Source organism: Salmo salar, chromosome 08 (genome assembly GCF_965601325.2).
Source record: "Salmo salar chromosome 08, fSalSal1, whole genome shotgun sequence".
Classification (NCBI taxonomy): domain Eukaryota; kingdom Metazoa; phylum Chordata; class Actinopteri; order Salmoniformes; family Salmonidae; genus Salmo; species Salmo salar.
The window spans coordinates 15,422,971-15,449,864 of NC_138298.1; the positions used below are offsets into that span (position 1 = coordinate 15,422,971).

Below are 26,894 nucleotides of genomic sequence, written 5' to 3' on the forward strand. Positions count from 1 at the left end.
ACCAAACCAAAAAAAAGTAGTAAACGGAAGTGAACAATATTTTCAAAGTTAGCGTTTTATTGTTGTATTTAGACGTTTATTAACACCCTAGAACTCAACATATGACTCATTTAACGGCACAGCATCACATTCATACCCAAGGTAGTGTTTTATTCGCGTTGGAAACAAGACTTAAATTATAGGTTTTATATAAGGAACGCTAGCTAGCTGTTAACGTTAGCTAATAATGGCTAACTGTATGGTTTTTCACACTCAAATAGCCTCCATCATGGAGGTGCTAGCGAATGCAGCTGTGGCAGATATCTGTAAACTCGTAGACGACGAATATGCAGTGTTTCGTTTGGAAATAACTCAAAGACAGAAAGAAAACGGGGCATTACGGAGGAAACTACAGCAACTGGAACTGAAGGTGGCACGGGAGCGCGCAGAGAGGACAATGACGCGAGGGCGCGTCGTCCCAGGGAGTACGACTACGAGTAGTGTCAATATTCTGGACCGATACAGAGGAATGGCAAGAGGTACATTTAGCAGAAAATAAATAGCTCAGCGCCTGTCACCACGTTCTCCTCTGCACATGTGTTCAGATGTGTTAATTGGGTCATGGTCCGTTTTTTGGCTAGTATGCAATAATTCTCCTGATTACTTAATTTCGCAAAGACACAATATCATATTCTAACCATATTCTTGATTAACTGCATTTCCTATTATTTACTCAATGAAAACATTGTGATGCATGGAACATAATACAGAGATCAATAAATAGTATATCAAGAAGTTATGAGAAGTGTTTCCTTACATCCTCGCCAATTATAGACAGTCTCCAAACTGTCAATAGTGTTCAATATAGCGTTGAGCATTGACAGTAGCAAACATAACCTCCTCTTTATCCCCAATCACTCTCTCAGGTGAAGGACATCTCACTGGAGGCCACAGGATCTCTGTGAAGCCAGCAGGACACAATACATGGAGAGATGACCAACCAATCACTGTTGATGAGGGGAGTGGAACCTCAACCCAGCATGTTATCATGATAGAGGTTAGTGTCATAGTGTTGCATTACAAATTACAGTTACTTTGTACATCAGATGTGGCCCATTTATTTCAGAAAGGCTTCCCTCAGCTATTCACTTGCTTACATGTACATCATAATTTATCTGCCATAGGGGAGCTTGTTAGACTTCCTTACAACATATTTATCAAATTCTACTCATGTACTGGTAATAACCCCCTCTCTCCTTATCAGTCTGCAGATACAGAGGCTGATGGTCCTGAGGTCAAGCTGGAGAGGTCTGAAGGAGAGGTGGACCCACAGCATAGCAGAGACATCCAGACTGGAGCACCCCCTGTAGCCACGGATGACCCCACTACTGCCCCAGTGCAACCCAGGACCCGACGCAGCATCACGGAGGTCAGTGGAATGCCGAACGCCGTACTCAAGTCAGAGACAGACACCGAGACTTTAACGGGGCTGGGGCGACTGGGCTGTCCTCCTGCTCCCCGCTCAGAGTATTTACTTTACGGTAACCCGAGCCCGAGGACGGTTCTATCACATCAGGACACAGGTGACGCGTTACAGACTGGCAATGATCCGTCATGTTCATACGCTACAGAGACCGGGATGATACCTAGTGATATATCTGTGGACTTAGATACACAGACTAATCCAATGAGAGGGGACTGGAACCGGTACAGTAGTAGTGTATACTCTGAAGAGTCCCTAGATAAGAAAGGGGAGGTTATAGTCTTAGATGACATGATTGTGAAAGTGGAGGACGACACTCCTCTGACATGGAATGCAAACGAAACTCACTTAGGACACTCGCAGGGCAACACCAGTGACTTCTTAGACTACAGGGAAAGCTTAGAGACAAATCCAAATGTCGCAACCCACTCCCCTTTACACGCGTTCAGGGATCGCGACCCAGTGTCCACGTCAATGGGGCCTTCCGATTTACACAGCCGCGTTCTTTTTGATCAGGTATTGAACTCCAACGACAGGGCTAGAGCCCAGGCTCAGAGAGGGGGAGCAACATCAGGCAATACAAAAGAGAAACGGTTCCTCTGCAAGTTCTGTCACAAAGGCTTTAGCTGCCTCCAGAAGGTGGAGAGTCACCAGAGGGTCCACACAGGGGAGAAATCCTTCAGCTGTACCCAGTGTGAGAAGAGGTTCTCCCACCAGCACCACCTGAAGAGGCACCAGAGGGTCCACACAGGGGAGAAACCCTACAGCTGTCCCCAGTGTGAGAAGAGGTTCTCCCGCCAGGACCAGCTGAAGATGCACCTGAAGGTCCACACTGGAGAAAGGCCATTCGCTTGTACACACTGCGGGAAAAGGTTCTCAGAGAGGAGCTACCTCAGGACACACCAGCAAAAACACCATTCAACTCTATAACATAGAAAGTAAACATTCCACTCGATAACTTCTGACGTTTAGATCAAACCCTGCATTAAAGACAAAGATGAAGTTTCATTGTTGCCATCATAAAAGATCCACAGATGCATTTGGAATAACAAGAGTAACAGATTTCAGTGTTGAATATTCCTGGGTAGAATATTGCATGCAGACATTGTGTGATATATAAGGCATATTATAAGTCTAAAAAGTCTGTTACATATTGTGTTTCTACTGTGGAGGATATATAATGTTCATAAATGCCTATTTCATTACTTCCATTCAACTACTTAATATTTTTCCCTAAACACTTTTGAGAAGATGAATGCAGTATCAAGTTCATGCATATTTTTTGTTGTGACGTGTGGTTTTCATATGGTGTATTTAAAACTTGTTTATGTTTAATAAACATATAATGGGACTTTTCCTTAAGAATTTTATTCACCCCCCCCCCCCCCCCCCCTAAGATGGATTGAATTGTCATTTTTAGTCAATGATCTACTCATTAAAATCACCAATGGCCTAATGGGAACATCCCTGAACAATTTACGAATGACGACTGCATCTTTTATGTGTCTGAGTGGTTTAATACATCATCCACAGCTTAACCCTTACGAAAAAAAGATTGCAGTCAGAGTGCAGTATAACTGCAGTATCCTGCAAATACGGCATCCAAAATATATATTTTTTTTACTTCCATCATTTTTGCAAGGTAACTGCAGTTAGAGTGCAGTATAACTTATAATTAACAGTAATTCTGTAATTACTGTGTCCAAAATACCAGTCAACTGCAGTTATTGCACTTTTACTGTAGTTTCAAAACTGAAATCTTTTTTTGTAAGGAAATTAACTTCAGCATGCTTAAATAGATATTTGATGTCTGATTTGTTATTGTTACCAATCTACCAATCACTGCCCTTCTTTGTGAGGCTTTATATAAGCTCCCTGGTCTTTGTAGTTGAATATGTGCTTTACTTGACTCGGAACTTGCAGATGTTGTATGAATTGGGAACAGCGGAAGGTGGAATTATTTAAAAATCATGTCAACCCCTATTATTTCACCAAGTTAGTCCATGTTACAGAGTATGTGATTTGTTCAAGGTCAACTACCCCTTAGAACCAACATCTCCGGTTTTAAATTGCCCATGTCGCATCAATACGAGTCAAACATTAATTATAGTGTCAAAATTGACTACAAAGTGTGAAGTCAGTCTTGTCCAAAACAGAGTTTAGTGAGTGAGCTAGTCACAACTTGTTGGAGAGTTGGGTATGGATTTTTTACTTTCGCCAATGATGCCTAATTGCCCAGAGACAACACGCCCCCAACTGTGGTCCGCCCCCAACCATTTGGACATTTGTTGTTAAGTCTGCATATGGGTGCAGCGCACGCACATTTCGCTCTGCAAATAGGAGTGAAAATGGGCTTCCATAAAAGTTGTTCAACAACCTTGGGCAGATGGCCAGGATATAGATTTCAAATAAAATTGTATTGGTCACAAACATATTTAGCAGTTATTATTGCGGGTGTAGCGAAATGCTTGTTCCTAGCTCCAACAGTGCAGTAGTATCTAACAATACACAAATCTAAAAGTAAAAGAATGGAATTAAGAAAATATATAAATATTAGGACGAGCAATGTTGGAGTGGCATTGACTAAAATACAGTAGAATATGATACAGTATGTACATATGGAGATGAGGAAAGCGGTATGTAAACATTAAATTCACTCGTGTTCCATTATTAACGTGGCCAGTGATTCCATGATTATGTACATAGGGCAGCAAACTCTAAGGTGCAGGGTTGAGTAACCGGGTGGTAGCCGGCTATTGATGGCTATTTAACAGTCTGATGGTCTTGAGATAGAAGCTGTTTTTCCAGTCTCTAGGTCCCAGCTTTGATGTACCTGTACTGAACTCGCCTTCTGGATGGTAGCGGGCACTTCAAAATGACAGAAGTGCTATGGGGCGATACTCATTTAGTTCAGTTCCTTATGCTTTCTTGGGTACGGCAACAATGGTGGACATCTTGAAGTAAGTGGGGGTAGCAGACTGGGATAGGGAGAGATTGAATATGTCCTTAAAACACTCCAGCTAGCTGGTCTGCGCATGCTCTGAGGACGCGGCTAGGGATGCCGTCTGGCCCGGCAGGCTTGCGAGGGTTAACACGCTTAGTCTTACTCACCTCGGCCACGGAGAACGAGAGCCCACAGTCCTTGGGAGCGGGCCGTGTCGGTGGCACTGTGTTATCCTCAAAGCAGGCGAAGAAGGTGTTTAGATTGTCCGGGAGCAAGACGTCGGTATCCGTGACGTGGCTAGTTTTCCCTTTGTAGTCCGTTATTGTCTGTAGACCCTGTCACATATGTCTCGTGTCTGAGCCGTTGAATTGCGACTCAACTTTGTCTCTGTACTGACGTTTTACCCGTTTGATTGCCTTATGGAGGGAATAACTACACTGTTTGTATTCAACCATATTCCCAGTAACCTTGCCATGGTTAAATGTGGTGATTCGTGCTTTCAGTTTGGCGTGAATGCTGCCATCTATCCACGGTTTCTGGTTGGGGTAGGTTTTAATAGTCACAGTGGGAACGTCCCCTATCGATTCCTTAGGAATTCAGTCACCCGGAACATATCCCAGTCCGTGTGATCAAAACAATCTTGACGCATGGATTCCGATTGGTCAGACCAGCGTTGAATAGACCAGGTACTTCCTGTTTGAGTTTCTGCCTATAGGAAGGGAGGAGCAAAATGGAGTCGTGATCTGAAAAATAAAGTTATTAATACGCTACTAGCTAGTGTCGCTGACGATGTTCAAGCTCTACGATGAGAACCGCCTTGTTACTTTTTAGTCGAGACTGTCGATCATATATCTCAGATGGAAATGATAACTATGATTCCAGTTTGTGCTTGATTCTTGAAAAAAAATCATCCCTTGCTAGTTAGTTGTTGCAATACTCTCAACGATTCCTTAACATAGGCATGTCAAAAAGGCAAGTAGCAGTGGTCTAGTGTTTTTCCTAAGCGACTACTACAGTCAATGTATTGATAGAACTTCGGTAGCGTTTTCCTCAAATGTGCTTTGTTAAAATCCCCAGCTACAACAAATGAGGCCTCAGGATATGTGGTTTAAAGTTTGCATAAAGTGAGGGCCGTTGTGGTTTCGGCTTGAGGGGGAAATATACACAGCTGTGACTATAACCGAAAAATCACAAGAATTCTCTTGGGAGGTAATGCAGTTTGCATTTGATTGTGAGGTATTCTAGGTCGGGTGAACAAAATGACTTGTGTTACTGTATGTTATCACAATCACACCATGAGTAGTTCATCATTAAACATACACCACCACCTTTCTTCTTCTCGGAGAGTTCTTTATTCCTGTCTGCGTGATGAACTGAGAACCATGCTGGCTGTATGGACAGGGACAGTATATCCCTAGAGAGCCATGATTCCGTGATACAGAGTATGATACAGTCCCTGATGTCTCTCTGGAAGGAGATCCTCGCCCTGAGCTTGTCTACTTTATTGTCCAGAGACTGAACATGAGCGAGTAATATACCCAGGAAGCAATGGATGGTGTGCACTAGAAGTCAATTCTGAATACCTCTTCTCCACCGGTGCGTCTTTGAGCAGCCACTGTTAAATTGCCCTGGGGGGTACGAACAAAGGATCCAATTCGGGATGCTGGTGATTTACCGCAGCTCTGATATCCAAAAGTTATTTATGGCTGTATGTAATAACACAAAAAAAGATTCTGGGCTAATAATGTAAGAAATAACACACACCAAAAAAATACTGCAAAGTTGCTTCGGAGCTAGAAGCAGAGCTGCCATGTCTGTTGGCGCCATCTGGATTTACATCCAACTAGCTTCTACTTGGGCTGTCAACCGTCAAACCCGAGACTGCTGTGTTGTTGGTAAGTAGCTATGTTTTGTTAATAGCTAGCTACATGTCATTATTTGATAGTGTCCTAGTATCATACAGACATCTTACCTTCCTTGATAGGCTATGTCTGACATGATTGGCAAGGTAGCCCCAGCACCACCAGACAAAATGTTCATAGGTACAGTATCTATCGGCTGTGAATAACAAAAGATGAAAGACAAGTGTAATATTTGCAAATTTTTATATTATTAGCACAACACTGCTTCTACAGTATTAAGGATGGTTTATTAGTGAGGCTTGCAAGGCAAGAGTCCCCACTTTAAATCTTTTACATACACTATGTATACAAAAGTATGTTGACACCCCTTCAAATTAATGGATTCGGCTATTTCAGCCAAACCCGTTGCTGACAGGTGTATAAAATCGAGCACACAGCTACGCAATCTCCATAGACAAGCATTGGTAGTAGGAGGGCCTCACTGACTTTCAACGTGACACAGTCATAGGATGCCACCTTTCCAACAAGTCAGTTTGCAAAATTTCTTCCCTGCTAGAGCTGCCCCAGGCAACTGTAAGTGCTATTATTGTCAAGTGGAAACTTCTAGGAGCCACAATGGCTCTGCTGCGAAGTGGTAGGCCACACAAGCTCACAAAAACGGGAGCGCCGAGTGCTGAAACGCGTAGCAAGTAAAAATCGTCTGTCCTCGGTTGCAACATTCACTACCGAGTTCCAAACTTCCTCTGGAAGCAACGTCAGCACCTAGAGCTGTTCGTCGAGAGCTTCATGAAATGGGTTACCATGGCCGAGCAGCCGCACACAAGCCTAAGATCACCATACGCAATGCCAAGCATCGGCTGGAGTGGTGAAAAGCTCGCTGCCATTGGACTCTGGAGTGTTGGAAATGCGTTCTCTGGAGTGATGAATCACGATTCACCATCTGGCAATCCGACGGACGAATCTGGGTTTGGCGGATGCCAAGAGAACGCTACCTGCCCCAACGCATAGTGCCAACTGGAAAATTTGGTGGAGATGGAATAATGGTCTGGGGCTGTTTTTCATGGTTCGGGCTAGGCCCCTTAGTTCCAGTGAAGGGAAATCTTAACGCTTTAGCATACAATGACATTCTAGACAATTCTGTGCTTCCAACTTTGTGGCAACAGTTTGCGGAAAGCCCTTTCCTGTTTCAGCATGACAATGTCCCCATGCACAAAGCGAGGTCGATACAGAAATGGTTCGTCGAGATCGGTGTGGAAGAACTTGACTGGCCTGCCCAGAGCCCTGATCTCAACCCCATTGAACACCTTTGGGATGAATTGGAGTCCAAATCGCCCAACATCAGTGCCTGACTTCACTAATGCACTTGTGGCTGAATGGAAGAAATTCCACGCAGCAATGTTACAACATCTAGTGGATAGCTTTCCCAGAAGAGTGGGGGCTGTTATTGCTGCAATGGGGGACCAACTCCATATTAATGCCCAAGGTTTTGGAACGAGTGTTTGACGACCAGGTGTTCACATACTTTTGGTAATGTAGTGTATTTAAATGTGTAATTCGCACTCTGACCTGATAAAGGCAGCAATACAGCGTCTAGTCTGCTGGAAACGCACAAGAAGAAGAGTGTAAACGGAAGTAAACAATGACAAAGAACAACTTCCACGTCAGCGTTTTTATTGTTGTTATTTAGACGTTTATTAACACGATGGAACTAAAAATATGACTAATTTAACTGCACAGCATCACATACTTACCCAATGTTGTATTTAATTCGCGTTGAAGACAGGACTTGGTTGATAGACGTTATTTAGGTAACGCTAGCTAGCTAGTTGCTAACGTTAGCTAAAAGTAACAATGGCTAACTGTATGGTTTTCCACACTCAAATAGCCTCCATCATGGAGGTGTTAGCGAATTCAGCCGTGGCAGATATTTGTAAACTCGTAGACGACGACTATGCAGTGTTTCGTTTGGAAATAACTCAAAGCCAGAAAGAAAACAGGGCATTGCGGAGGAAACTACAGCTAATGGAACTGAAGGTGGCACGGGAGCGCGCAGAGAGGACAATCCGAGAGCGCGCCCTCGCCAGTCGTCCCAGTGGTGTTAAGATCCTCGACGGATACAGAGGAATGGCAAGAGGTAACATTTTTTTTAGAAGGCGGATGCTGCGGGGCCTATCGCCCCGTTCTACTCTGCGTATGTGTTGTCCAGAATTGGGTCATGGACAGTTTTTGGATAGTATGCAATACTAACCCCATCTTGCACAACTTTATTTTACCTTTGTTTTACTAGGCAGACCAATTAAGAACAAATGATTATTGCACAAAGACAAGATCATATTCTAAGTAGATTATTGATAAACTGAATGTTGAATTATCATACTCAAAAAGAATGTGATGCATGGAACAATCAATCACTAAATAGTATATCAAGAAGTTATGAGAAGTGTAACCTTATCCTTGCCAATTGTAGACAATGTCAATAGTGTACAATATAGTGTTGAGTATTGACAGTACCTAACTTAAGCACCCCTTTTCCCCCAATAATTTTCTCAGGTGAAGGACATCTCACTGGTGTGGTCTCCAGTGAGAGCTTTGCGAAGCCATCAGGACACAACACGTGGAGAGATGACCAACCCGTAGCTGTTGATGAGGGGAGTGGAACCTCAACCCAGCATGTTATCGTGATTGAGGTTGGTGTCATACAGTGGCTTGCGAAAGTATTCACCCCCCTTGGCATTTTTCATATTTTGTTGCCTTACAACCTGGAGTTAAAATAGATTTTTGGGGGGGTTTGTATCATTTGATTTACACAAGATGCAACATATTTTGTGAAATAATACAAAAAAACTTAACTTGAGCATGCATAACTATTCACCCCCCCAAAGTCAATACTTTGTAGAGCCACCTTTTGCAGTAATTACAGTTGCAAGTCTTTTGGGGTATGTCTTGAAAGCTTGGCACATCTAGCCACTGGGATTTTTGCCCATTCTTCAAGGCAAAACTGCTCCAGCTCCTTCAAGTTGGATGGGTTCCGCTGGTGTACAGCAATCTTTAAGTCATACCACAGATTCTCAATTGGATTGAGGTCTGGGCTTTGACTAGGCCATTCCAAGACATTTAAATGTTTCCCTTTAACCACTTGAGTGTTGCTTTAGCAGTATGCTTAGGGTCATTGTCCTGCTGGAAGGTGAACCTCCGTCCCAGTCTTAAATCTCTGGAAGACAGAAACAGGTTTCCCTCAAGAATTTCCCTGTATTTAGTGCCATCCATCATTCCTTCAATTCTGACCAGTTTCCCAGTCCCTGCCGATGGAAAAACATCCCCACAGCATGATGCTGCCACCACGCTTCACTGTCGGGATGGGTTCTCGGGGTGATGAGAGGTGTTGGGTTTGCGCCAGACATAGCGTTTTCCTTGATGGCCAAAAAGCTACATTTTTGTCTCATCTGACTAGAGTACCTTCTTCCATATGTTTGGGGAGTCTCCCACATGCCTTTTGGCGAACATATTGTATTTTTCTTTAAGCAATGGCTTTTTTTCTGGCCACGCTTCCATAAAGCCCAGCTATGTGGAGTGTACGGCTTAAAGTGGTCCTATGGACAGATACTCCTATCTCCGTTGTGGAGCTTTGCAGCTTCTTCAGGGTTATCTTTGGTCTCTATGTTGCCTCTCTGATTAATGCCCTCCTTGCCTGGTCTGTGAGTTTTGGTGGGCGGCCCTCTCTTGGCAGGTTTGTTGTGGTGCCATATTCTTTACATTTTTTAATAATGGATTTAATGGTGCTCCGTGGGATGTTCAAAGTTTCTGATATTTTTTCATAACCCAACCCTGATCTGTACTTCTCCACAACTTTGTCCCTGACCTATTTGGAGAGCTCCTTGTTCTTCATAGTGCCGCTTTCTTGGTGGTGCCCCTTGCTTGGTGGTGTTGCAGACTCTGGGGCCTTTCAGAACAGGTGTATATATACTGAGATCATGTGACAGATCATGTGGCCCTTAGATTGCACACGTGGACTTTATTTAACTAATTATGTGACTAGTGAAGGTAATTGGTTGCACCAGATCTTATTTAGGGGCTTCATAGCAAAGGGGGTGAATACATATGTACGCACCACTTTTCCGTTTTTTTGTAATTTTTTTAAATTTTTTGAAAACAAGTTTTTTTTTCATTTCACTTCACCAATTTGGAATATTTTGTGTATGTCCATTACATGAAATCCAAATAAAAATCCATTTAAATTACAGGTTGGGTTGTAATGAAACAAAATAGGAAAAACACCAAGGGGGTGAATACTTTTGCAAGGCACTGTAGTGTAACATTAAAAAGTTACAGTACATCAAGTTTGGCCCATTTATTTCAGAAAGGCTACGCATAGCTATTCATTTGCTTACATGTACATCCTAATTTATCTGCCATAGGGGAGCTTGTTAAGACGGCGCCAAAGAGGATGGCTGACGTTTTACATGCTCCTGACCAATTGTGCTATTTTGTTAGTTTTTTTGTGTTGTTTAACTTATTTTGTACATAATGTTGCTGGTACCATCTCTTATGACCAAAAATAACGTCTGGACATCAGAACAGCGATTACTCACCACGAACTGGAAGAAGCTTTTTCCTTTAACGAGTCCAATGAGAAGGACATACTGCTCTCCTGGGAACTGGCCCAAATCCCAGTCATTTGCGTGAAGAAAAGACGGAGGAAAAGAGAACGCAGATCAGGCTGCCTTCTGAGAATCCGTAGGCGAGCGAGTAAACTGCCATCCATTCTACTTGCTAACATGCAATCATTGGAAAATAAAATTGATGACCTACGATTACCCTACCAATGGGACATTAAGAACTGCAATATCTTAAGTTTCACCGAGTCGTGGCTGAACGACGTCACAGATAACAGAGCTGACGGGATTTTCCATGCACCGGCAGAACAGAGAAGCTACGTCTGGTAAGACGAAGGCTTGGGTGTGTGTCTTTGTCAATAACAGCTGGTGCGCAATGTGTAATATTAAAGAAGTCTCGAGGTATTGCTCGCCTGAGGTAGAGTACCCTATGATAAGCTGTAGACCACACTATCTACCAAGAGAGTTCTCATCTATATTATTCGTAGCCATCTATTTACCACCACAGACCGATGCTGGCACTAAGACCGCACTCAACCAACTCTATAAGGCCATAAGCAAATAAGAAATGGTGCTCCTAGTGGCCGGGGACTTTAATGCAGGCAAACTTAAATCCGTTTTACCACATTTTTACCAGCATGTCACGTGCAACCAGAGGGAAAAAAAACAATAGACCACCTTTACTCCACACACAGAGATGCATAAAAAAACTCCCTCGCCCTCCATTTGGCAAATCTGACCATAATTCTATCCTCCTGATTCTTGCTTACAAGCAAAAACTAAAGCAGGAAGTACCCGTGACTTGCTCAAAGGGGTCAGATGACGCGGATGCTACGCTACAGCACTGTTTTGCTAGCACAGACTGGAATTTGTTCTGGGATTCATCCAATGGCATTGAGGAGTATACAGTACCACTACCACCTGAGTCATCGGCTTCATCAATAAGTGCATTGTCCCCTGGGTGACCGTACGTACATATCCCAACCAGAAGTCATGGATTACAGGCAACATCCACATCGAGCTAAAAGATAGAGCTGCCACTTTCAAGGAGCGGGACACTAATCCGGACGCTTATAAGAAATCCCGCTATGCCCTCAGATGACCCATCAAACAAGCAAAGCATCAATACAGGATTAAGATTGAATCCTACTACACCGGATCTGACGCTCGTCGGATGTGGCAGGGCTTGCAAACTATTACGGACTACAAAGGGAAACCCAGACGCGAGCTGCCCAGTTACGCAAGCCTACCAGACAAGCTAAATGCCTTTTATGCTCGCTTTGAGGTAAGCTCTCGGTAGCTGATGTGAGCAAGACCTTTAAACAGGTCAACATTCACAAAGCCGCGGGGGGCCAAATGGATTACCAGGATGTGTACTCCAAGCATGCGCGGACCAACTGGCAAGTGTCTTCACTGACATTTTTAACCTCTCCCTGACCGAGTCTGTAATAGCTACATGTTTCAAATAGACCACCATAGTCCCTGTGCCCAAGGAAGCAAAAGTAACCTGGCTAAATGATTACTGCCCCGTAGCACTCACGTCGGTAGCCATGAAGTGCTTTGAAACGCTGGTCATGGCTCACATCAACAGCATCCTCCCGGATACCCTAGACCCACTCCAATTCTCATACCGCCCCAACAGATCCACAGATGACGCAATCTCAATTGCACTCCACACTGCCCTTTCCCACCTGGACAAAAGGAACACCTATGTGAGAATGCTGTTAATTGACTACAGCTCAGCATTCAACACCAGTGCCCATGAAGCTCATCACCCTGGGACTAAACACCTCCCTCTGCAACAACACGTCTGCCACCTGATCCTCAACACTGGGGCCCCTCAGGGGTGTTTTGTCCCCTCCTGTACTCCCTGTTCACCCACGACTGCGTGGCCAAACAACTCCAACACCACCATTAAGTTTGCTGACGACACAACAGTGGTAGGCCTGATCACCGACAAGGAAGAGACAGCCTATAGGGAGGAGGTCAGAGAACTGGCAGTGTGGTGCCAGGACATCAACCTCAATGTGACCAAGACAAAGGAGCTGATCGTGGACTACAGGAAAAGACGGGCCGAACAGGCCCCCATTAACATCAACGGGGCTGTAGTGGTGCGGGTCGAGAGTTTCAAGTTCCTTGGTGTCCACATCCCCAACGAACTGTACATCGCTGGGGCCAAGCTTCCTGCAGTCCAGGACCTATATAATAGGCGGTGCCAGAAGAAAGCCCATAAAATTGTCAGAGACTCCAGTCACCCAGGTCAGACTGTTTTCTCTGCTACCGTACGGCAAGCGGTACCGGAGCGCCAAGTCTAGGACCAAAAGGCTCCTTAACAGCTTCTACCGCCCAAGCCATAAGACTGCTGAGTACTTCCGGGTCACGGAATTTCACCATTTTTCAAAATAAAAAGTCCCCCACATAAGTGTCAACCTGTATTTATTCATGTAATGAATTGTCTAAACATTAACAGTGTTTCATATTTGTGCATATTCAGGTGACATTAAATGTGGATTTTAAAACAATCTATATAAGGAGTTATTCAATGGGGGACTGAGGTCTATATGCACAGCAACACTTTTTACTCCACGCACTCCATTGGTCCCAATGCAATACACTGTAGGCCTATACATTACATATTGGCTTATAGAGAAAGAAACTATTCTATGTGCAGAGGTAAACATGGGGTTGGGAGTACAAACCTATATACACACTAAAATATCAGCACAACAAAATAAACAAAAAACTAATTAATTTACAATTTAAATGTAATTAACATTAACCAGGCTCTAGGTACACAGTCACCAATTTTATAAAATGTGTCAGTTAAAATTCATGGTCAAACACACCCTAGGACACATTCATTCATTTCAGTCCCCCATTTCATAAAATGTTTTGGCAGAGACAATGAATGTAAGACACTTTATGATACATTCATTCGTTACAATCCCTCAGAATAAATCCACTGAATTAGTGATGGGAACCCCAAAATATAATTCCCCCCCCCCCCCCCCCCGATATTGATATTGGTTCGTAGAAAATACTTAAACTGTGATTGTTCAGACAACTGCCTGTGGATTGCCCATGTGGCCAGGTGTGTTCTGGTGGTATAAACCTACCTAACCAGATTGAATACAATGGGAAGCCCATCCACAATTGACGGTCCATCAGCAGACAATTAAGTAGGCTAAGCAACCTGTTTTTGTTTTATTGTTCATTTTTTAAAGTATGCTAGGCAGTGTTCATGCAGGAACAGTCACTCTTTTTTAGAGAATAGTGTAGGTTAAAAGGAAAAATAAACCAATATCATGAAATGCCTTGCTCAAATCGGTATCAAATGGTATTGATGGTACCTGATATTATATACAATTATAGATATTGGTGCCCTCCACTATATGATTTCCTCATCTGATAAATCTCTACCACAACTTTCTGTCTCTAAGTGATAGTACGCACCGCTGACACTCTTGGATGCATCTTTATCCTCAAAAGTGTGTCCATTTTGCATATGAAGTTGGCAGTCTTCTCTGAGCAGTTGACATTCCCTCATTTAAACTCTCTACAGGCAATAGGTTTTGTAGCTGAGCCTCATATACATTCTCTGTTTGTACCATTTTGTTTAATTTCACCTTGTTGTCACCAGCAATAGAATGTATAAATATTACCTCTATTATTGTAACACATATTCCTACCATTTGACACTACGTTTGGTGACAATGGGTTTTCCAATTCGCCATTGCAAAGTTTTGGCAACTTCCTCCCAAAATTGGAAGTCAAATGTTTCATTATGCTGCATAACATAATGTATTGCCATTGAAATAGCATGATAATCCAAAAATGTATTTTATAAAAAACATTTTTTTTAAATGGAGTGATTCTTAACTTTCTGATCCTCCCCAACATCCCTGCCACCCTCATACAGTTTGTTTCAGATTTGGTGGTTCAACAGCATTATTTTAATTTATCATCTGTTGTGTCAAGTTATTCAGATCTATGCATTTATCAGTACGGTCCGCTCCACAGTTAACTATCACAACAGACAACGGTGTCACTATCAGTACAGTCAACTCCTACTATTGCACTTGGTCCACCCTCCACATGTACAGTATATTGCATTTTTTGGACAAATAAAACATCTGAAGAAGCCTTTGACTTGCCTCCCAAAGTGCCACCATACACAGCACAGCCATTAGTTAGACAGCACAAACATGTTTACATCAGCAAGAGCAGGGTAGGCCAGGGCAGGCCATGCACTTCGTATAGCCTATTATAAACTGGGTGGTTCGAGCCCTGAATGCTGATTGGCTGAAAGTCATGGTATACCATTGGTATGACGAAACATTTATCTTTACTGTTCTAATGACGTTGGTAACCAGTTTATAATAGCAATAAGGCACCTCGGGGGTTTGTGATAAATGGCCAATATACCACGGCTAAGGGCTGTGTCCTAGCATTCCGCGTTGTGTCGTGGATAAGAACAGCCCTTAGCCGTAGTATATTGGTCATATACCACCCCCTCCATATACCACACCCCCTGCAGTTTATCAAGTTCATGCACATTGTTTGTTGAGACATGTGCATGTGTGGTTTTCATATGGTGTATTTAAAACTTGATCTCACCCTATTCTGCATATACACTTAAATATACCTACGCATACCCACAAACAAACACCTACTGTACACGTCAAAATAGTTTAGTCAGGCCTGTCTGATATTTTACTTATCATAGCTGACTATATACCCACACCATATTTACTGTATGTCCACCATGATGGGTTTAACAACAATGAAATCATTCTGTAAATACAGTATAGGACTCAAACGTAGTGGGGATGGGTAAAGACTCCATGTTTTAACGTGTGTTTATCTGTGTGTATGTACCTGAGGGAGTGTATGTCTGTGTAATCTGTATCACCTGTCTCTTCCAGGAGGAGGAGTGTCCAGAGGTGCTGCCGGTGAAGGATGAGGGGTGTGAGAAGGGTCTGGGGAACCCTGAGGGGACCATGGTCATGGAGGACAACCAGACTACACCTCCTCCTGAACCCACAGAGGAACCAGCTGAGCAGCACAGGACCACACACAGTCACACTGAGGTGAGTCCACTGTAAACTACTGTCTGAATGGTATTAGGTCAGGGCCCGTATCCACAAAGCCTCTCAGAGCAGAAGTGCTGATCTAGGATCAGTTTTGCCTTTTAGATCTTAATGAATAAAACTATATAGACAGGTGGGGACCTTATCCTAGATCAGCACTCTTACTCTTAGATGCTTTGAGGATACGGGCCCAGTCTTGATTCATTTTGTCTTAAGTGTGGGACCATGTCTTTGAATTATCAAACCATTAAAGCGTTTCAAGTAATCAAATCAACTAACATGTTTGCATAGTACTCATAGCAACCCCTCATTCTTGATCCAACATCCTCTCAATCTGTATCTCTTACAGTCAGTAGACATGGAGGATGGGAAGCCTGATCTGCTGCTAGTCAAAGAGGAGACAATAGAAGACGAACCAGAGAGCATTGATTTGCTGAGTGGAGTAAAGATGGGGGAGCAAGGTTAGGGAGAAATACATATAGCCTACATACAGTAATAGACTCGGGTTGGCCACATCGTGCCAAGTGAGTAATACATATAGCCTTCATACAGTAATAGATCTTCAATGTGAATAGTGATGCACCTGGCTATGATTTTGTCTTCATTCATAAAATGAAATCAATTCAACTTATGTTTACATACAAAAACACATTATAATGTATGAACTTGACCAGATAATTGACAAAAAAATCTCCATATGTAGAGTTCTCTGTCATGTTTATTTTCTAACCTGTTTCTGCAGGTGGTTGGCTGGAGGATGACAGAGGAGACTGGGCGACCATCTTGGATTCACAGACCCAGACGGATGCAGCTAAGGCCCCGCGGGACAACATAGTGGAGGTCAGTGGATGGGACAGCGTCCTCAACTCTGGGCTGGGGAACAACACTGTTAACCACAACCAGAAACAGACAGTCGAACACAAAACCACGTGTGAACTTAGTCTCCATGACAACAGACTGGCTGAGACTAGGGTGAGGCGTAGATTTGGTCTGCAGAGACGGGGAGGTGTCTCTATTCGGCAGGAGAGAACAGATACAGACTCTGCTAGTGATGCTCCTTCCTGCTCCTATAGTTGTGATTCAGAGAGACTGATGGCACCTCAGGTTAACCCCCTAACAGGTGCTGCCTTCAGCCTGCCTTCTATAGCATCTATCAACTGGAACGTGGACCCTGTGACAACACAGACACTCCCTGGCTTTCATCCTCCTCACACTCTCCTAATGTTAAACCAGAACTCAGACGATGCCAGTGCCTCAACACTAAATGGCTACACAAGCCCATTGACAAATGACAGTAGTAGTGACGCTGTCAGTAGATCCGGTGACAAGGAGAAGCGCTTCTCGTATTCGTTCTGTGGGAAAGCCTTCAATTTCCCCAAACAGGTGCAGCTCGACCAGAGGATGCACATGGGGGAGAAATCGTTCGGCTGCCACCTGTGCCATGCCAGTTTCTCCCGCTCGTTCAACCTGAAGAGGCACCAGAGGGTCCACACAGGGGAGAAAACCTACAGCTGCCCCCAGTGTGAGAAGCGGTTCTCCCACCAGCACCACCTGAAGAGGCACCAGAGGGTCCACACAGGGGAGAAATCCTACAGCTGCCCCAGTGTGAGAAGAGGTTCTCCCACCAGTACCATCTGAAGATGCATCTTAAGGTCCATACGGGAGAATGTTTGCCTGTACTCACTGCAGGAAGAGGTTCTCCGAGAGGAGCTACCTCAGGATACACCAGCAGAAAATGCACACAGCCCATGTATAGTGTAGTGACATGTAGTAGTACTAGTTTGTTTGTTTGTAGTTAATTCTGTTGGTTTTGGATGTATTAGGGAACTGGATGAGGTGAACTGAGGAAAGAATGAGTATGATGACATAAACCCCACTGATCTCATGAGCCTTATTAATACATACACCAGTCCTTATTCCCAGTCCCCTCATCACTAACTGCAATGACTGCCTTTTTCCCTGGATACCCTCGCTCCCCTCAAAACCTGCTCAGTCTCCTTCACCCACACTGCTCCCTGGTACACCCCCAAGCTACGGCAGTTAAAAGCCAGTGGACATCTGCAAGAGGACTGGTCTAGTAGTTCATTCCTCAAGCATACACAGATCACCTGTTAAAATAGAAGAACACCCTCTCAGATGCAAGAACATCTTACTACTCTGACCTCATCAACTCTGGTAAAAACGACCCAAAAGTCCTTTTCTCCACAGCGAACTGCCTACTTTAGCATCCTGACAACTTCCCTGCAGACTCTTCCCCCAAACAGTGCAACAAGTTCCTGAAAATCCATGACATTCACCAACACCTACTTACCATGCACAGTACAACCTCAGCATCACCATAGATAGTTTTTACGGTCCCTCTGTCAACACAAGTCAAAAGCCTTGTGGTCACTTTGGACCGAAACCCTCATCCATGCCCTCGTCACTTCCCGTTTGGACTATTGCAACACTCTCCCTCCCAAACTCACCAACAGACTTCAACTGGTCCAGAACTATGCTGCCAGAATCCTCACCCAGATCAACCGATCACATTATACTAATCCTCATCAATCTACACTGGATCCCTGTGCAATCCCGTATTAACTTTAAGGCACTCCTCCTCATCTACAAAGCCCCCCACAACCTGGCACCCACCCACCTCTCTGACCTTCACCCAGCACATGCCCCCTCTGCTCCTCCTCTTTCCATGTCACCCCCCCATTCACAGGTCGAATAGGGGGTGCTTATATTTGTCCTGTTTCACTGCATGTATTAGTGGTTAGCCAGTGTGAAATGGAAATGTGTTTTTTAAATATCCCAAAGCCCTCAGACACCCTGGAAGAATGTCACGGGCAGGGATCAGCCATTGACGGCGATACTGGAGCAATCCGGGTTAAGCGCCTCGCTCATGGGCACATTGACAGATTTTTAATCTAGTCTGCTCAAGGGTTGGAACCAGCGACATATGCTGTAACTGGCCCAATTCTCTTAAGCGCTAGGCTACCTGCCGCCTCTCCATCATGGTTGCCTGAACCTTCAACTGCTCTGCCCCAGGCTCTGGAATGCACTCCCCCCAAACATACAACATGCAGATGCAGTCATCTCATTCAAAAACATCCTAAAAACACACCTCTTCAAGGATGCCTATAGCCTATCATTGACTCTGTCCTACCTAACCCCCCCCCCCCACCCCCGTGTCTTCTCAGTATACCTACAGTACCTTCAGAAAGTATTCAGTTCACACCCCTTGACTTTTTCCACATGTTGTTGTGTTACAGGATTAAATAGATAATTTACAGTGCCTTGCAAAAGTATTCGTCCCCCTTGGTGTTTTTCCTATTTTGTTGCTTTACAACCTGAAATTTAAATGGATTTTTATTTGGATTTCATGTAATGGACATACACAAAATGCTCCAAATTGGTGAAGTGAAATGAATTAAATAACTTCTTTCAAAAAATTCGAAAAAATGCTAAAACGGAGAAGTGGTGCATGCATATGTATTCACTCCTTTTGCTATGAAGCCCCTAAATAAGATCTGGTGCAACCAATTACCTTCACTGGTCACATAATTAGTTAAATAAAGTCCACCTGTGTGCAATCTAAGGGTCACATGATCTGTCACATGATCTCAGTGTATATATACACATCTGTTCTGAAAGTCCCCAGAGTCTGCAACACCACCAAGCAATTGGCACTATGAAGACCAAGGAGCTCTCCAAACAGGTCAGGGACAAAGTTGTGAAGAAGTACAGATCAGGGTTGGGTTATGAAAAAATATCAGAAACTTTGAACATCCACGGAGCACCATTAAATCCATTGTTAAAAAATGGAAAGAATATGGCACCACAACAAACCTGCCAAGATAGGGCCGCCCACCAAAACTCACAGACCAGGCAAGGAGGGCATTAATCAGAGAGGCAACAAAGAGACCAAAGATAACCCTGAAGGAGCTGCAAAGCTCCAGAGCGGAGATTGGAGTATCTGTCCATAGGACCACTTTAAGCCGTACACTCCACAGAGCTGGGCTTTACGGAAGACTGGCCAGAAAAAAGCCATTGCTTAAAGAAAAAAATAAGCAAACATGTTTGGTGTTTGCCAAAAGGCATGTGGGAGACTCCCCAAACATATGGAAGTAGGTACTCGGGTCAGATGAGACTAAAATGTAGCTTTTTGGCCATCAAGGAAAACGCTATGTCTGGCGCAAATCCAACACCTCTCATCACCCCGAGAACCCCATCCCGACAGAGAAGCATGGTGGTGGCAGCATCATGCTGTGGGGATGTTTTTCCATCGGCAGGAACTGGGAAACTGGTCAGAATTGAAGGAATGATGGATGGCGCTAAATACAGGGAAATTCTTGAGGGAAACCTGTTTCTGTCTTCCAGAGATTTGAGACTGGGACGGAGGTTCACCTTCCAGCAGGACAATGACCCTAAGCATACTGCTAAAGCAACACTCGAGTGGTTTAAGGGGAAACATTTAAATGTCTTGGAATGGCCTAGTCAAAGCCCAGACCTCAATCCAACTGAGAATCTGTGGTATGACTTAAAGATTGCTGTACACCAGCGGAACCCATCCAACTTGAAGGAGCTGGAGCAGTTTTGTCTTGAAGAATGGGCAAAAATCCCAGTAGCTAGATGTGACAAGCTTATAGAGACATACCCCAAGAGACTTGCAGCTGTAATTGCTGCAAAAGGTGGCGCTACAAAATATTGACTTTTGGGGGGTGAATAGTTATGCACGCTGTCTTATTTCTTGTTTGTTTCACAAGAAAAAATATTTTGCATCTTCAAAAGTGGTAGTAGGCATGTTGTGTAAATCAAATGATACAAACCCCCCAAAAAATCGATTTTAATTCCAGGTTGTAAGGCAAACATTTTTTTTTTAAATGACATGGGGGGTGTTTTACGGAGAAGAAGAAAATAAATGTATGATATGTATGAAATGTATGCATTCACTACTGTAAGTCGCTCTGGATAAGAGCGTCTGCTAAATGACTCAAGTGTAAAAAATGTAAATGTGAATGCTTTCGCAAGCCACTGTATTAAATTATCAAATTGAGATGTTTTATTTATTTTCACACAATACCCCATAATGTCAAAGTGGAATTATGTTTTTTGAAATGTTTACAAATTAATTAAATGAAAAGCTGAAATGTCTTGAGTCAATAAGTATTCAACCCCTTTTGTTATGGCAAGATTCAACCACAAAGACCAGGGAGGTTTTCCAATGCCTCGCAAAGAAGGGCAGCTATTGGTAGATGGGTAAAAATCAAATCAAAAGCAGACATTGAATATCCCATTGAGCATGAGGAAGTTAGTTATACTTTGGAAGGTTATACACTCAATCACTACACAGATACAGGCATACTTCCTAACTCAGTTGCCATAGAGGAAGAAAACTTCTCAGGGATTTCACCATGATGCCAATGGTGACTTTAAAACAGTTAGAGTTTAATGGCTGTGAAAGGAGAAAACAGAGGATGGATCAACAACATTGTAGTTACTCCACAATACTAACCTAACAGACAGAGTGAGAAGAATGAAGCCTGTACAGAATCCAAATAGTCCATAACATGCATCCTGTTTGCAACAAAAGCATTAAAGTAATACTGCAAAAAAACATGGCAAAGCAATTCACCTTTTGTCCTGTATACAAAGTGTTGTGTTTGTGGCAAATCCAATACTTTACATTACTGAGTACCAGTCTCCATATTTTCAAGCATTGTGGTGGCTACATCATGTTATGGGTATGCTTGTAATCGTTAAGGACTGGGGAGTTCTTCAGGATAAAAATAAACAGAATAGAGCTAAGCACAGGCAAAGTCCTAGAGGAAAACCTGGTTCAGTCTGCTTTCCACCAGACACTGGGAGATTAATTCATCTTTCTGCAGGACAATAACCTAAAATACAAGGCCAAATATACACTGGAGTTGCTTACCAAGAAGACAATGAATGTTCCTGAGTGGCTGAGTTCTATGGCAAGACATAAAACGGGTTGTCTAACAATGAACAACATCCAATTTGACAGAGCTTGAAGAATTTTGAATAGAATAATGGGAAAATGTTGCACAGTCCAGGTGTGAAAAGCTCAAACACTTACCCAGAAACACTCATAGCTGTAATCGTTGCCAAAGGTGCTTCTACAAAGTATTGACTCAGGTGTGTGAATACTTATGTAAATTACATTTCTGTACTTTTTTTTTATACATTTGCAAACATTTCTAAAAACATGTTTTAACTTTGTCATTATGGGGTATTGTGTGTAGATGGGTGATGTATTTAATCAATTTTGAATTCAGACTGTAGCACAACTAAATGTGGAATAAGTCAAGGGGTTTGAAGTCAAGGGGAAAGTGTTCAGACCCCTTGACTTTTTCCACATTTTGTTACATTCCAGCCTTATAAAATATATTTTTAAATCTCAACCTACACACAATACCCCATAAAGACAAAGCAAAAACAGGTTAAGAATGTTGTGCACATAATTTTTTTAAATGTCATTTACATAAGTATTCAGACCCTTTGCTAGGAGACAAAATAGTGCTCAGGTGCATCCTTCCATTCATCATCCTTGACATGTTTCTACAACTTGATTGGAGTCCACCTGTGGTAAATTCAATTGATTGGACATGATTTGGAAAGGCACACCTGTCTATATTAGGTCACACGGTTGACAGTGCATGTCAGAGAAAAAACCAAGCCATCATGTCGAACGAATTGTCTGTAGAGCTCCGAGACAGGATTGTGTCAAGGCACAGATCTGGGGAAGGGTACCGAAACATTTCTGCAGCATTGAAGGTCCCCAAGAACAGTGGCCTCAATCATTCTTAAATGGAAGAAGTTTATAACAACCAAGACTCCTCCTAGATCTGGCCGCCCGGGCAAACTGAGCAATCGGGGGAGAAGGGCCTTGGTCAGGGATGTGACCAAGAACCCGATGGTCACTCTGACAGAGCTCCAGAGTTCCTCTGTGGAGTTGGGAGAACCTTCCAGAAGGACAACCATCTCTGCAGCACTCCACCAATCAGGCCTTTATGGTAGAGTGACCAGACGGAAGCCACTCCTCAGTAAAAGGCACATGACAGCCCGCTTGGAGTTTGCCAAAAGGCACCTAAAGGACTCTCAGACAATGAGAAATAAGATTCTCAGGTCTGATGAAACGAAGATTGAACTCTTTGGCCTGAATGCCAAGGGTCACATCTGGAGGAAACCTGGCACCATCCCTACGGTGAAGCATGGTGGTGGCAGCATCATGCTGTGGGGATGTTTTTCAGTGGCAGGGACTGGGAGACTAGTCAGAATCGAGGCAAAAATGAACGGAGCAAAGTATTGAGAGATTCTTGATGAAAACCTGCTCCAGAGCGCTCGGCACCTCAGACTTGGGCAAAGCTTCACCTTCCAACAGGACAACAACCCTAAGCACACAGCCAAGACAATGCAGGAGTGGCTTCGGGACAAGTCTCAATGTCCTTGAGTAACCAAGCCAGAGCCCGGACTTGAACCTGATCGAACATCTCTGACGAGACCTGAAAATAGCTGTGCAGCGACGCTCCCCATCCAACCTGACAGGGCTTGAGAGGATCTGCAGAGAAGAATGGGAGAAACTCCCCAAATACAGGTGTGCCAAGCTTGTAGCTTCAACAAAGTACTGAGTGAAGGGTCTGAATACTTATGTAAAGGGAATATTTCTGTTATTTTTTATTTGGCCAAAAATTACAAACCTGTTTTTCCTTTGTCATTATGGGGTATTGTGTGTAGATTGATGAGGGGGGAAAAAACAATTTAAAATCAATTTTAGAATAAGGATGTAATGTAACAATGTGGAGAAACGGGTCTGAATACTTTCTGAATGCACTGTATGTGTCCCCCTATCCCGCACCCTAAGCCGGGTCCGTATCCTATTCCCAAACCTACCCCCTTAACCTAAACCCTTACCCTAAACTGTATTCGCATCCTCTACCCAACTCCTCCCTCTTTTAATCTGCCCTGTTTCGTCTGGTCCTTTATTTAAATATTAATTTGATTGATGCACTTGATTTGATCTTTTGTACAGTACTTGATTTTATGTAGGCCTACTTTTAATGTAAGATGTCCTTGATTTCCCTGAAAGGTGTCCGCCAAATATGTATTATGATGATGATGATGATGATGCAGAGTAGATATGGTGATGGTTGATTTGATGGTGTCTGTAAAAATGCTTCACTGATGAAGAGTGACAAACTTTGTCCCTTTAGGTTGATACTCGTGTTTTATAGTCAGATAATGATAGTGACTTAATTCATGTTTACCTGGCAAAGTAGTAAAGATGTGTGTAATGTTGAACCTTTTCATAACTATTCTAAAATTAATTTTATCAAAGCGAGGGTATCAGATTTACAGAAAAGGTAAAAAGTGTTACCATAGTGATAAAAGTTATTCTACTTGTCACGTATCGTTTTGTGCAATAAAAGTAATATACTTCATATTATGTGAGTGTGTGACCATTTTGTTAACTGTGTCGACTGCCTTGGCTATTTTTCTATCAATGCAGGGACTGAATTTTCCTTCTCTCTCTCTCTCTAGTGGTCCGTCGGTTTCGACGGTGACGACTCGTGGATGTCATTTTGGTTTATTGTGGGTTATTCAGTGGCTCAGGAGTCAGTTTTGAAGAGCAAACTGAGGCATGAGGGACAGACGTGCTTCTGGTGGTGTTGTGGGCGCGGTTGTGCAAGAATGACACTTTGCTCTGGCTGCAGATAGTTGTTTCTGTCCTGCTCGAAATTGTCTACTGCAGTGAGCGTTTTGGAGTGCCAGGTGGATATCAGGTAGAGGCGATGTCTGTGAGTTGGCTGGGCTGGATATTGCAAAACTTGAGGTTGTGTTTAAGGTGGTCTTTGAAGCGCTTTTTGGGGTCGGCCTGTCTTCAAGTGCCCTTGCTGCAGCTTGCCAAAGAAAATTCTGATGATGTGGCCAGTCCATCGGAGCTGTGCCTTAATGATCTTAGTCTCAATGCTGGTGCTGTTAGCTTTCTGCAGTACCTCCAGGTTGGAGACCTTGTCTTGCCGCCGGATACCCATAATAGATCTCAGAGATTGCATGGAATGTCTCCAGCTGTTTGAAGTGGTGACTGTACAGGGTCCAAGTTTCACAGCCATACAACAGAGTTAGGATGACTACCACATTGTAGATTTTCACCTTTGTGGAAAGAGTGATGTTATGGTTTAGGATTCTGTTCCTCAGCCTTTCCAATGACTGGCTCGCTTTCTGGATTCTGCTAGTTATTTCTTGGTCGAGTGAGTCATCCGTGGAGATGGTGCTCCCCAGATATGCGAAGTGGTCGACATTCTGGAGCTTGGATCCACTTAGGTGGATGCTGTGGACCACTGGGTTGGACAGGAGTGATGGTTGATGATTACAGTTTTTTTCCCAAGCTTTATCGAAGTTGTCTGCTAAAGACTGGAGGTCTGCCTCTGTGTGCGCAAGTAGGGCACAGTCATCAGCAAAGAGGGCATTGCGGACAAAATGTTCTTGTGGTTTGGTCTTTGCTCTTAGCCTGCACAGGTCTTAGACTGAACCACCATCCCTGTATCTGATGTAGATGCCTGTTGAGGTCCTTAGTGGCGTGGTTGAGGATGGCAGTGAAAAAGAGGTTGAACAGCATCGGGCTCAAGATACATCCTTGCTTGATGCCATTGGAGATGGGAAAAGCCTCATATCACCACAACAGTGGATCTGCCCTTGCATTTCGTCATGGAGTACACGTCATGGATGGCCTTTTGGGGCATCAGGTTTATGGTTGTGGGGTCGGACAGTGGATGGTCTGTTCAGGAGATTGCTTAAGTGTTCCACACACCTCTCTGCAATACTTGTTTTGTCGCTGAGGTTTTTGTCATCTGCTGATCTCAGAGGTGATGTGCAAGATTTCACCGGTCCGTAGATGGTTTTGAGGCATTCAAATAACTGTTTGGTGCAGTGTGTGTCTGCATATATATGTGTGCATTCTGCTAGTCCCTCCCACCATTGATCTTGCATCGATCGAAGCTGTTTCTGCAGTCTTTGCTGCAAGTTTTTCAACTTGTCTCTCTAGGAGGCAGATTGCATTCTTGTCTTTCCAAAACAACCCCCAGTTATTTTCCTTCAGGAGCATCATGATTTCGTCAGCATTGTTATTGAACCAGTCTTGGTGGGTTCTCTTTTTAGTGTCAGAGTTTTGTTGCTGATTCCTGTACAGTCTCTTTGAACTCCTCACATTTTTTCGAAGGCGTATCCGAGGGGATGATGCAGTTTGCAAGTTGGGTATCCAAGCTGCCTTGCAACTGAGCCCTGAGGTGGGCATCTTGCAGCTTCCCTGGGGAGGGTGTAGATTTTTTTGTGGGTGGTTTGGCACGATGTACATACCAAGGATCGCTCTGACCATTCTATGTGCAGCACTCTTTGCCATGCATGGCTCTTGGTATCTTGACATCCTTAATGTCGGTCTGTCGCACAATGATATATCCATCAGGTGCTTGGATCTTGGGTGCATTCATGTAGTTTTGTACTTGTCTGCTTGCCCGACAATGGTGTTGATGATGGCGAGGCTATGCTCTGAGCATTTGCTCAAGAGTAGGAGCCCATTTCCATTCATGGTTCCCACTCCATATTTGCTAATCACTCCTTGCCAGTTGGTGCTGTCTTTGCCCACCCTGGCATTGAAGTCTCCAGCAATGATTAGTTTGTCACTCCGGGGAGTTGTTGGATGAGTAGAACTACTCTTTCATATTGTCAGGGCTTGGTAATGCAGGTGCATTGGCACTGATTATTGTGGCATGTCTGGTCTTGTTGAGAGGAATCCTGATTTTCATTAGCCTCTCATTTATGTCGGAGGGTAAGTCAAATAAAATACAATTTTATTTGTCACACACATGGTTAGCAGATGATACAACCCGACAGGATGCTCTCAAATGTGCACCTGTAAAAGTT

General features: G+C 43.6%; 1 protein-coding gene across 1 annotated transcript; it reads left to right on the forward strand.

Annotated features, from left to right (window-relative positions):
* Positions 1–24,415, forward strand: LOC106610037 (uncharacterized). Its single transcript, XM_014209154.3, has 8 exons — positions 1–518; positions 906–1,036; positions 1,244–2,389; positions 8,111–8,402; positions 8,819–8,955; positions 15,807–15,971; positions 16,321–16,432; positions 16,714–24,415. The coding sequence occupies exons 1-8, from the start codon at positions 227–229 to the stop codon at positions 17,607–17,609; spliced, it is 3,171 nt and encodes a 1,056-aa protein (XP_014064629.3). The 5' UTR covers positions 1–226; the 3' UTR covers positions 17,610–24,415.
* Positions 24,416–26,894: the final 2,479 nt, after the last annotated feature.

Coding starts and splice junctions, on each gene's coding strand:
- LOC106610037 (XM_014209154.3), top strand. CDS start 227: ATGGCTAACTGTATGGTTTTTCACACTCAAATAGCCTCCATCATGGAG. Junction 2,390..8,110: donor AAAAACACCATTCAACTCTA/TAACATAGAAAG, acceptor TAACGTTAGCTA/AAAGTAACAATGGCTAACTG. Junction 8,956..15,806: donor AGCATGTTATCGTGATTGAG/GTTGGTGTCATA, acceptor TGTCTCTTCCAG/GAGGAGGAGTGTCCAGAGGT.